This window comes from Hyla sarda, chromosome 2 (genome assembly GCF_029499605.1).
Source record: "Hyla sarda isolate aHylSar1 chromosome 2, aHylSar1.hap1, whole genome shotgun sequence".
NCBI lineage: Eukaryota > Metazoa > Chordata > Amphibia > Anura > Hylidae > Hyla > Hyla sarda.
In genome coordinates, this window is record NC_079190.1 from 118,614,351 (window position 1) to 118,626,928 (window position 12,578).

The window sequence follows — 12,578 nt, forward strand, 5'->3', positions numbered from 1 at the left end:
TGTTTATGTACAATCAGAACGTGATGTGAATTCAGCCTTAGAGACAAACCAGTTTGAGTGGTCACCCCAGAGGGTTCTCCAATTTTTTTTTTGTAATTTTTTTTTTGTAATTTTTTTTTGTAATGGATTACACACTAAATTATAGCAGTTAATGTGTAACAACTGAAGAAACTTCAAAAAGGGGTTATCCTGGAAAACACACACACACACACACATATAAATAAATAATATGGCAACGTGAGGTCACAGAAACGTTGTTCTGTACTACACTGCATTGATGCAATAAATCTTCCCTTTTTTTTACACCTTTTTTTTGTGTGTGCTGCTGTTCTCTGGAACATGGAAGAGTGGAGCCACTGACCAGAGCTTCCATACGGCTTGCACCTACTATACGGATTATCTCTATTTGGTTGTGCTGCTCTCCTGGAGAGAGAGAAAGAGTGTGTGTGTTATATTATATAGTTAATCCTTTCAGTACTTATGAGCTGCCGAAGTGGAGTTGTTCTTTTCTGTCTAAGTGCTCTCTGATGACACCTGTCTCGGGAATATATATATATATAATATATATATATTCCCGAGACAGGTGTTATCAGAGAGCACTTAGACCGAAAACAACAACTCCACTTCAGCAGCTCATAAGTACTGAAAGGATTAATATTTTTTTTAATAGAAGTAATTTACAAATCTGTTTAACTTTCTGGTGCCAGTTGATATAAAACAAGAGTTTTTTTTTTTTTTCCTGGAACACCCCTTTTAAGGCAGTGCTTCCCAACCAGGGTGCCCCCAGCTGTTGCAAAACTACAACTACCAGCATGCCCGGACAGCCTCTGGCTGTCCGGGCATGCTGGGAGTTGTAGTTTTGCAACAGCTGGAGGCACCCTGGTTGGGAAACACTGCTTTTAAGGGCACTTTTTAGATGACTGGTTGCAGCTAGAGATGAGCGAACGAAAAATTAGTTCAGCTTTCCGGTGCTCCGGTGGGCTGGAAAAGGTGGATACAGTCCTAGGAAAGAGTCTCCTAGGACTGTATCCACCTTTTCCAGCCCACGGGAGCACCTGAAAGCTGAACTAATTTATGCAGGAAAAGTCATCAACTGCCGAGCCGAGAAGTTCGTGACGAATCGAATTTACTGTAAGTTCGCTCATCTCTAGTTGCAACCATAGCTGTCGCTTGTTATGTACTGATATTTATGTTTTATGTGGACTCACAGCTTAAAACAGTGACAAGTCCAAGGTCAGCCCGCAAATAGCTGTGGCTACCCTCATCGATTTATCGCCAACTCCTGTGCAAGAGCATCCGGAAACTACTGCTATTTGTGTTATGAATAATGGCACAAATTGCGTTCAGTCATTCTTGAAGGGTGAGCTCTTACAACGTGGTTGCCGCATACAGAAACGGCATGTGGTAGCCTTGTACATTATCCGTCCTTTACTGTGCTTTCTGCGCATCCACACAGTGATCCAGATTTATCAAACTGTGTTAGGCTGGGTTCACACCACGTTTTTGCTATACAGTTCCTGTATACATTTTCAATGTGAAAACCGTACGGAACCGTATTGAAAACCGTATACATTGACTCGGAGTCACCGTTTTACGTATTCTACGTTTTGAGGTCCGGTCAGAAAACCGGATACGGGTCAAAAATGAGCCGACTGGAGTAAAACGGTGACTCCGGTCGGCTCATTAAAGTCAGTGGATTAGGGTGTCGGTCCGGTTGGGGTACGGGAGCGCACGGTTTTCCCCTCCCCCAGCCTGATCCGGCACCTGTAGAGTGGAAACGTGGTGTGCATGCACCCTAACCAATTTTCTGCTGCTTTGAAAACACAAAACTGTCTTCAGCCCCAGCACTTTCACATCATACGCTAAACTTTGCTTTTTCAAATAAAAATTTTTAACAGTCTAATGTTTAACTAGGTAGTAAAAGTTGACAGCCTGGCGGAGGCTAAGTCCTGCGGGAATGCACGGTTCCTTTATTGACCAGACAAATGTTTTGGTTCTAAAAGTGTGATTTCATTTGACATCAGGACGTGTCAAAACAATAGTGTTTTGGTTATGTAAAAAACCATGGTGTAACCTTAAGCCTTTGTACATGATTCTACATTCCAGAAGAACCGGTGTGGTCACATTAGCTTCACAATAGATGCCTCTTGCGTCATCCGTAAAGGAGTATATCTGTGTCTTCTTTACCTCGGCTGTCAATCTGGATTAGTGGTTATAGGTTCTGTTGGTATCGCATGGCTTTGGAACAAGTGGGAGATATATATATAGACAAAGAATAAGTCAGCCAGCACTTTAGTTGATACCAAACTATTATATGGACCTGGCCTGCAGGTGCACGCTACTAGGCTAAATATACAGCAACAGAAGAATGCAGCAGCACACTGCCAGCACAAAGATATAGGTGAAACATGAACATGCAGATAAAACATGGAGAGCTATACAGCTATGGTGTAATAGATGCAAATGTGAAACTATGAAATAGTGAGGCACTTAGCTCGCAAATTTGTCTCCGCCGGCAGTCAAATAGCTTGGACCGTCCCACCGCGATAAGGTGGCCCTTATCCTAATGAGGCCACCTTATCGCGGTGGGATGGTCCAAGCTATTTGACCGCCGGCGGAGACAAATTCGCGAGCTAAGTGCCTCACTATTTCATAGTTTCACATTTGTATCTATTACACCATAGCTGTATAGCTCTCCATGTTTTAACTGCATGTTCATGTTTCACCTATATCCTTGTGCTGGCAGTGTGCTGCTGCATTCTTCTGTTGCTATATATATATATTTTTTTTTATTTTTTTCAGAACTTTCCCGATTTACTATTGGTATCTATGGTAAAGAGGATGTCCGATATTTGTTTATTTTAAACATTGTCAGGCTGGGTTAAAATAAATTGTGGTGTCCCGGTACCGTATTTCATACTTTGCCTTTGGGAACCCCGAACCAAGGTAGAGTTCCTAGGAACTGTGGAGGTCCGCTTCCCTAGTCATCCCCTAGACACCCCTCATATAGTTAATAGTTTACTAAATTACATGTAAATGCTGTATATAATATGTATGCTTACCTTCGTGGCGTCGCAGGACCTTGGGTCATGTGACTCGGGTTAGTACTCTATGGTAGGTAAAAGGACCTTTGGAGGTTCATGGGTCATGTGATTACCCATAACACTTTGTAAAGCTGATTGACAGATGGTGTGGACCAATCCTAAAACGACCAGCCCCTGCCCATATAAGGGAGCTGCAGCCAATAGTCTCTCTCTTGGGTTGCTGACACTTCATGAGGACAAACCTGCGCAACTTTCAACGACAACTACTGGGCCAAAGCCTGCCAGCCTCGGCCTGAAGCTAAACAGGGAGTTCTTACAACTTCCCGCTTATGCTAGCGAGACCTCCTAGGACATGCACTTACCAGAGCTACTGTCAACCATAATGATTGGAGAAATTGCCACTTGCAGACATAACCTGGATTACCGCATTATTCTTGGACAGAGTGGTATCTTTTGTAGACCTCTTTTTCTAGTATTTTTTTATTATGATTCTGATTATTATATATTTCTTATGTTTGTTATTATATATTTCTTATGTTTGTTATTATATATTTCTTATGTTTGTTATTATATATTTCTTATGTTTATTAATAATTTTATATCTGGTTTTATCAGGTTTGCCTGTGAGTCTTGATAACATTATCATATTTTTTTTCCCTGAGAAGACATAACTTTTGATGTTTTGATGTGATTGTTTTCTTTTCTGTAGTAACCGGAAATTCACAAACCCCGAGCACGGAAGCCCTGCACAACTCCAGAGAAAACCTATTTGAACCATCTGTGAGCTTAGAGAAAGTAAGAGCTCTGTTAATAATCCTCCTCGTACATGTTCACCATGCTCAGGGTGATATCTCTATATTATTTCTGTGTACATGATTTACTGAGCAGAAACATCGCAGCAAGAGGGTGAGTTTACACATTGTAAAATGAAGACCAAAAAATGGCAGGTTTCCTGTTTTTTTTTTCTTTTTCCTTTCTGGGGGTGGGATGAGTCTTTGTGTATTTGTTTGGCTTCTTTTTTTCCTTTTGGTGTGTTTTTTTTTTTTTTTTTTTTTAAATCTTTTTTCTTTCCCCCCCACTGTGTTTGTATCTTGACAAGGAGAACACGCCAAGTGGGTTTGACATTTCATAAATCCATACTGACTGTCAGTTAACACCTGGCCTTGGCATTTTTTCACCCCCAAAAATGTGACATTTTGGGGCTTTAAGGTTTTTTTGCATTTAATTCTACGGAAAAGTGGTTGTCAGTGTACACAGTGGGGGAGACTTATAAAAAGCTGTGCAGAGGAAAAGTTGCTGAGTTGTCCATAGCAACCAATCAGATCGCTTCTTTCATTTTTGAAAAATGAAAGAAGCCATCTGGTTGCTATGGGCAACTCAGCAACTTTTCATCTGGACGGGTTTTGATAAATCTCCCTAAATGTGTTTAAAAAAAAACAAAAAAAAAAAAACTGCCAAGATGTATAACATACAAAAACTTTTTAAATCGGACAGTGCCCACTTAAGGACACAGCCCGTTTAAATACTATTTAGCCCAATCTCTTCTGCAAAGACAACACACACTGGTTACTGTGTTATTGTAGTCAGTGGTTCTGATCACATAAACCTGATATCCATGAAGAATAATGCATAGATGTAAAAAATGTTCTAACCAGCTGGTTTGGTTTTTTCTTTTTGAATAGGTGAACGAGCCTTATCGTGTAGCCTAGGTAACACATTGCTATCTTTCTGCAGGAAAATGAACACTTTCTGGCAGCCGATCTCTTTATATCCCTAGTTGAGATGATGAAGAGCAAATGGCAATATGAACAGTGGAGGACAGAAGGAGGAATGTATTGGCTCAAGAAAGATGCAGAGGAGACCTGTTACCGGAGGCACAAGGCAAACTCCGAATCTGCCGTTTCAACTGATAGTGGTTATGAAGGTATATATCCAACTGTGTATACATCTAAAGTCGGAGATGACACTAGTGCTACTATCTTCCAATATATTGCAGATATGTTAATAAATTCCAAACAAGTGGATATAATCCAAATAATCTGGATATGCGGGTGGGAGGGAGCTGTGGTGTCTGGAGGTGCTCTACGTGTATCAGACAATGTGAAAACTATAGCAATCAGAAAAGGTAGTAATGTACAGAGCACTCAGACTGCGACTCTCTTGCGGGGGTAGGTGGCTGATCTCAGTCCCGGTCTTCCATAGCGGGGAGGCGGCAGGTGTAACGAGGGGAGCCTCAGACGCCGGCTAGCCGGCGTCTGAGGCTCCCCTCGTTACACCTGCCGCCTCCCCGCTATGGAAGACCGGGACTGAGATCAGCCATCAGCCGCCTACCCCCGCAAGAGAGTCGCAGTGTGAGTGCTCCGTACATTACTACCTGTGTATACATCTACTTGTGTGGGTTAACATACAATGGGGGACTGCTAGAATCTCAGAAGAAAAGTGAATCTTAATTTTCAAATTGCATATATAAGCATTTACTATGGAGTATATGCTGAAAGATGCAGAGGCGGATTTAGCTTTGTACTATGGACTATAGAGCATTTGAATGCAGGAATTGCAGTTGCATGTAAAATGTGAATCCGTCAATCTGATGCAGGATCTGGTGGTCATAGGCGGTGTCCTCCTATAATGGCCAGACGAAGTGCAGTGCCTCATGTACATACACGAGCTTATTCTGACGCTGAAGTAACAAATCCATATTCCGATAATGACTTATTCTGTCTATAAATTACAGGCCTGGCTGCACTCCAGAATTCTCCTGCTGACACCATATTTGAGGAGGAGGAAGATGATAAAAACTCTGCAACCTGTGAGATCTATGAAGGCTACGACGACTATGTGATAATAGGTAAATAGATTCTTCACATGCCCGCTGTCGCTTTGGTATTTTACCCCCAACCTACGGAGCAATGTTTATTTGTGATAACTTGTCCATAACATGCAAGGTTGACATCCAATTGGGGTTAGTGACTGACATAACTAACTCATCTACTTATATAACATTGCAGGTCACCATAATCTTGTTTTAATAAGGAGTCTATCAGTAGGTTGGAGGCATCAAAACTGACCCAAAAAAAAAAGATTGTTCTCGAAGCTGCATGGGCCCAGGAGGCATGTCTTCGTCTTAGATTCCCTTAAAGGAGTACTCCGCCCACAGACATCTTATTCCCTAACCAAAGGTGGGACCCCCGAGATCTCTGTACAGAACCCATGCCGCACCTGGCACTCAGTAAGTTTAGAACAATGGGTTTCCACAGCCGGAGACATGACTCCATGCCCCTTTTGTGATGTGATGCCATGCCCCCTCCATTCATGTCACGCCACTCCCATAGACATGAATGGAGGTGGCGTGGGGTTGTGTCTCTGGCCGCAGAAACCCAGCTTTCTAAACTTGCTGTTTAGAATGCTGGGTGCTGCATGGAGATTGCGGGGTCCCAGCACAAGACCCCCGTAATCAGACATCTTATCCCGTGTCCTTTGGATAGGGGATAAGATGTCTGTGGGCGGAGTACCCCTTTTAACTGTCTGTGTTGAGTGCTTCCCTGGCCCTTCTTCTCAGCTATGGTTTACAGCTCTAGTGGTCTCCTGATTGGATTTAGGCAGGACCTGAGAAGCTCCATGCACCTTACGAGAAGAGCCTGCCACAATGGTGCTGAGTGCTAAGAGATTAAATCATGTTTTCCTTGGTCACATAAGTAGCATTATTGAGATATATTGTTGCACTCCGCTCCCTGGCCTTTGTACTGGACTGTCAGCACTTTGAATGGCTCAACACTGCTGAGTAACTCCTTTTTTTTAAAGGGGTTATCCAAAAATAGAAAAACAAAACTGATTTCTTCCAAAAACAGCACCACACCAGGTTGTTGGTGGTATTACAACTTCACATTTAATTCAATAGAACTGAGCTAAAGAAATCATATCTGGTTTTTCTGGATAAACAATCAAAAGGAAGGGTCGGCACTCGTGTCTTGTAGTGGTGCACGTGGAGAGCAGTATGCAGGTAAAGGAAAAAATCACAGCACTCACACATCTTCTGCCATAGTGCTAAGTGTTTATTTACTACTTGTTACAAACACTGTGTAGACACGTTTCTGCCAAAGCCTTATGTCAGTCTGAGTAAGGCTTTGGCCGAAACGCGTCTACTACTTGTTACAAACTTTGGAGAAGATTTGAGTGAGTGTTGAGTGAGGATCTTTTTCTTTTTTCTTATCCTGCTTTTCTGGATAACCCCTTTTATTGTACTTTATTTGCTCATAACCTTTCCATTCTGTGTGGGTAGACCTTCTTTTTTTATTTTTATTTATTTATTTTTTTTTTTGGGGTGGTCTTAAACAGTGCAGTTTTCCCCTGCAGTTTAATAATAAAACAATGGGTTGTCTTGGGATGCAGTTTTAAAACCATAGTGTAAAACTGCACTGTGTATAAGCGCCATGATGCACCCTCAATGGTCATTTTGTATGGCATTGTAAAGGCTGCAAGGATTCAGATGGGCAGCATAGCATTAACCATTTGTGTGTCTACTTCATTTCCCAATAGAAATGGATGACGGTGAGAAACTATCTGCAAACAAGACATCCTGTGACAAATCCCAAAGGTAGGGTCAGATTTTAAAGCTATCTACCCATGGATGGAATGACACAGGAGCAATGGCTGACATTGTCTGTAAATGTGTTTTTAAGAACGGAGCCTGCGGCCTCCAACTCTGCTGAAGAGACGGCCCGGAACTTGTACAGAGCCTTCCGACAGCAATGGACTCAGGTTGATGGAGATATGCAGCTCCCTGCAAGACTGACCATCGAGAAGGTACGCTCCGCAAGACAGGAGTTTATAGGCGTTGATGTGACACTTCTAGTTAGTTACTTGTTTTCGGATCTGCATTGTGCATCCATTTCTATGTTCTTAATGCCAGGTGTCCTATCCATGGAGCCCCCTCCCTATTGCTGCACAGACACACATATCCTCTTAAAGGGGTACTCTGGTGGAAAACACATTTTTTCAAATCAACAGATTTGTAAATGACTTCTATTTAAAAATATAAATCCTTCCAATACTTTTCACCGTAGAAAACATCTCCCGCTCTGGACAGTTCCTGACACAGGCAGAGGTGTCAGCAGAGAGCACTGTGGTCTAACTGGAATAAAATACACAACTTCATGTGGTGCATAAAGAAGCTGATAAGTGCTGGGAGGATTAAGATTTTTAAAAGTAATTTACAAATCTGTTTAATTTATGGCACCAGTTGGTTTCAGTACTCCTTTAAATACACTGCACCTTCAATGATCAGGTTTGGGATTGGGGCTAAATATATATTGCTGTTGGTGCTCTGCTACCAATCTTGAAGACAGTTTACTAAATTTCACTTGTTTTATTAATATATATATTGTCTTGCTTTCTAGCCATCTTGTATAAATGCCATTCCAGAAGAATTTGAAACTAGCGTGAGTCTGGTAGAGGAGATTAAACGGATCAAAATGAGGGAGACTGAAGAATGGTCTCCCCCACGCTTTCAGATTATTAGCACGGTGCAACCTTACATCAAGTAGGTTCTTGGTCCTTTCTATGATCTATTTCTTTACGTTGATAATATAGATCAGTGTTTCCCAACCAGGGTGCCTCCAGCTGTTGCAGAACTACAACTCCCAGCATGCCTGGACAGCCTTTGGCTGTCCAGGCATGCTGGGAGTTGTAGTTCTGCAACAGCTGGAGGCACCCTGGTTGGGAAACACTGATAAAGAGATTTCACTTGTTCGTGGTGATTGGACCTCAATATAAAAAGCTATTAACTGTTATAAATAATTACCAAAAAAGAGAAGGAAGAGCGCTCCATAGCGTAATACCGCCGGTCACAAGTACACATAGCCAATATAGGTTTGACCCTTACCGAAGGCGGTTGTGTGGACTCGCACACAACAATGGACAGCGTGATGTGAGCAATATGCCCGGTCTGCAGCCTTCCCAGCCAGGTGAACAATACCAAGGGACGAACTTCCAGGGTTAATGGGAATCAGCGGTGCTGACCAGGAGTAGACACATCAGGTAGGTAAAAGAAGAATTTATTTTCAAACAAAGCAACGCGTTTCACGCGCTTGCGCGGCTTCATCAGGCAGGAAGCCGCGCAAGCGCAGTGAAACGCGTTGCATTATTTGAAAATAAATTCTTCTTTTGCCTACCTGACGTGTCTACTCCTGGTCAGCGCCGCTGATTCCCATCAACCCTGGAAGTTCGTCCCTTGGTATAAATAATTACCGGCAGGCACTATTATTTTGCACCATGTAGATCCAGAGGTCAAGTGATTTATTGATGTGACTCCGTCCCTGGCTGTCCCAGACTATCTTCTTTTTTGTGCAGGCGCTGAACACATTTGCCACATGCACAATACAGCAGAATTTGCTGTGCTATTTGTCCTTGGCGTATTCGGCACCGGCACAGAAATAGCAGGGGCCTGGGACAGCCAAGAAAGCGGTCAAATAGATATGTTCAGACTAATACACATAGTCCAGCACGTGTTCCTGGAGAGAGTGGAAGGGCATGTTGGGTTTCAACCTGTCCGATCCATTTCTTCTGTTGGTGGTAAGCCATCATTAGAGGTGTCTGGCATCATCGCACTCCCCTCACCCAGTTCAGAGTACATGCGTACTCAGCTGCTCCAAGTGGAAACGTGATGGGGCAGGTAGGTGGTTGATCAGTAAAGATGGTGATTCCTAATTTTACGTGAAAAAACAAAAAACATGCTGTGCCCTTTGCACTTATTGAAGGGGTGATATGATAAACTTTATGGCATTGTTTTGGCCTGGCGCTAAACAAGTCATAAGACACACATACACATCCTGCAAAATGGGCACATTTTTGTCTCCTCTAGTCATGGGATGTATTGACTTTTGGCTCGAGTAGGGGCAGGTTTTCTCAGAAAAGTGAATGCTGGATGAGATAAGATATGTAGATTATAAAGGGGACTGGGCGCCGCAGATGAATGACCTTGTCACTGTGTGAATAATGCACAGTACGTGAGATATGAGTTGTCCGTTTCTTTAGTATTACCTTTTTGGCTGTAGTTAACCCAGTGAAGAAAATTCTACATTATACAGTATATGCCTCATTTCCCTAGTTGTTAGACTAGGTTCAGACTACGGAATTTCCGCCTGCAATTTCGTTTAGAAATTGCAGGCGGAAATTCCGCTTGCTAAAATGTATAGTGTAGTGAATGGGTTTCCGTTCACAAATTCACACTTCGGAATTTGTGAAGCGGAATTTGTGAACGGAAAATCCGCTTGGAAATTTCCGCCTGAAGAATGGCGTTGCTCTTTCTTCAGGAGGAAATCCGCGCGGAACACATTAGTCTATTGGAGACTGCAGTGTCCACGCGGTCCTAGTGCCGACTGATTCAGTCAGCGCTGGCCGCACTCTGAATCTCCCGGCGGAAATTTTCTGCCCGGAGATTCTGTAGTCTGAACCTAGCCTTAGAGTAAAAATCATGATGTGAAGGAGCCAACTTGAAAGTCTTTTTCTTATACAAGTTCTTTAAAGGGGCACTCGGCCCCTAGACATCTTATCCAGTATCCAAAGGATAGAGGATAAGATGTCTGATCGCGGGGGTCCCGCTGCTGGGGACCCCCTCGATCCCGGCTGCGGCACCCCAGACATCTGGTGTATGGACTGAATTTCGCTACGTGTCGGATGACTGGCAATGCGGCACGGAGGCTCGTGACGTCACAATCGTGCCCGCATGTGATGTCACGGCCATGCCCCCTCAATGCAAGTGTGTGATGTCACGCCTCCTCCCATAGACTTGCATTGAGGGGGCGTGGTCATGGCATCACGAGCCTTCGGCGCTGCACCCGACACCCTAAGGGAATGCCAGGTGCAGCAGGGAGATCACAGGGGTCCCCAGCAGCAAGAACCCTGCGATCAGACATCTTATTTCCTATCCTTTTGGATAGGGGATAAGATATCTAGGGGCAGAGTACCCCTTTAACTTTTCTGAGTGTGTGTATATAGCCTGGTGACATGAGGACACCAGGCATGGTGCACAGAACCAGCCCATAGACCATTGGTTCCCACCTATGGTGCCTCCAGCTGTTGCAAAACTATAACTCCCAGCTTGCCCATACAGCTGCCTGTCCGGACAAGCTGGGAGTTGTATTTTTGCAACAGCCTAGATCAGTGGTCTTCAACCTGCGGACCTCCAGATGTTGCAAAACTACAACTCCCAGCATGCCCGGACAGCCGTTGGCTGTCCGGGCATGCTGGGAGTTGTAGTTTTGCAACATCTGGAGGTCTGCAGGTTGAAGACCACTGGCCTAGATGTTTGTCCACAGTTTTTTAGTCTGCGACACAGCCCCAAATTATTCTGCATATTATTTTGCCAAAAACAAATAGTTTTAGTAGTTTTATTTTTTATTTTATTTATTTTGTATTCTTATATAATCTGCATATATGTGTTTGTGTAATATAAAGGCATGCATGGCTTTTAAATTGTGACTTTTTTTATTTCTCTGTCTTTCAGGAGGGATGTAGTTGTAGAGTCACAAAACTATTTATGTGCTGGGTGTGGAACAAAAGTAGAACCAAGTAAGCAGATTATTTTTTTTTTACTAGGGGGGAGCAGTTCAACTTACAAATTCTAATGCTGGTTGGAAATTACAGTGTTTTTAAATCTTGATTTTTTTCAGATACAAATAACAGTAAGATTCCTATAATCTGGTTTGTAAGTCTCTGGCCAGAGCCTGAGGCCAAATATGCCTGCCATTAAAACAAAAACTTTTGATATGTTGCAGAGACATGTGAAACATATTGATTGATTGGGGTCTGGGTGTTTAGACCCCCCCCAAGATCTCTAAAATGAGCCAGGAGAAGCGCACCGTTATGTGCTTTACTTCCCGGCTTGCTGCGATCTTCATCTCCCTGCACAAGACAAACTCCTTTATTAGTCTATGGAGCTGGACTCTTGCTGGACAGTGACCCTAATGATGCCGGTCTCTTAGCTGACAGATGCAAAGTTATAAAATCATGTCTGCAGCACAGGATTATAGAGCTGACAACCGTTCCTGACATCACCCTTTCTTAGTATTCAGGAGAACTCCTTTGTTCCACCAGACCTCTAAAGATTTCCTGTGGTATCTGCACCAATTAGCAGAAGTCCTTTAAAGGGGTACTCCGGTGGGAAAAAAAATTTCCCTATGAACTGACTCCAGAAAGTTAAACAGATTTGTAAATTACTTCTATTAAAAAAATCTTAATTAGAGAGGAGCGAACGAACTTACAGTAAATTCGATTCATCACGAACTTCTCAGCTCGACAGTTGATGACTTTTCCTGCATAAATTAGTTCAGCTTTCAGGTGCTCCGGTGGGCTGGAAAAGGTGGATACATTCCTAGGAAAGAGTCTCCTAGGACTGTATCCACCTTTTCCAGCCCACGGGAGAACCTGAAAGCTGAACTAATTTATGCAGGAAAAGTCATCAACTGTCGAGCTGAGAAGTTCGTGATGAATCGAATTTACTGTAAGGTCGCTCATCTTTAATCTTAATAATTCCAG

At 43.0% G+C, this 12,578-nt stretch overlaps 1 protein-coding gene across 7 annotated transcripts in view; it reads left to right on the forward strand.

Annotated features, from left to right (window-relative positions):
- RUBCNL (rubicon like autophagy enhancer) overlaps positions 1-12,578 on the forward strand; it is a 96,295-nt gene that overhangs the window by 64,450 nt on the left and 19,267 nt on the right. For all 7 annotated transcript variants that reach the window (XM_056560445.1, XM_056560450.1, XM_056560447.1 and 4 more), the window contains exons 5-11: positions 3,754-3,839; positions 4,779-4,968; positions 5,779-5,892; positions 7,581-7,638; positions 7,724-7,847; positions 8,441-8,583; positions 11,548-11,612. In XM_056560445.1, the coding sequence (XP_056416420.1) occupies positions 3,754-3,839; positions 4,779-4,968; positions 5,779-5,892; positions 7,581-7,638; positions 7,724-7,847; positions 8,441-8,583; positions 11,548-11,612 (780 nt within the window). The remainder of the gene's footprint in view (positions 1-3,753; positions 3,840-4,778; positions 4,969-5,778; positions 5,893-7,580; positions 7,639-7,723; positions 7,848-8,440; positions 8,584-11,547; positions 11,613-12,578) is intronic.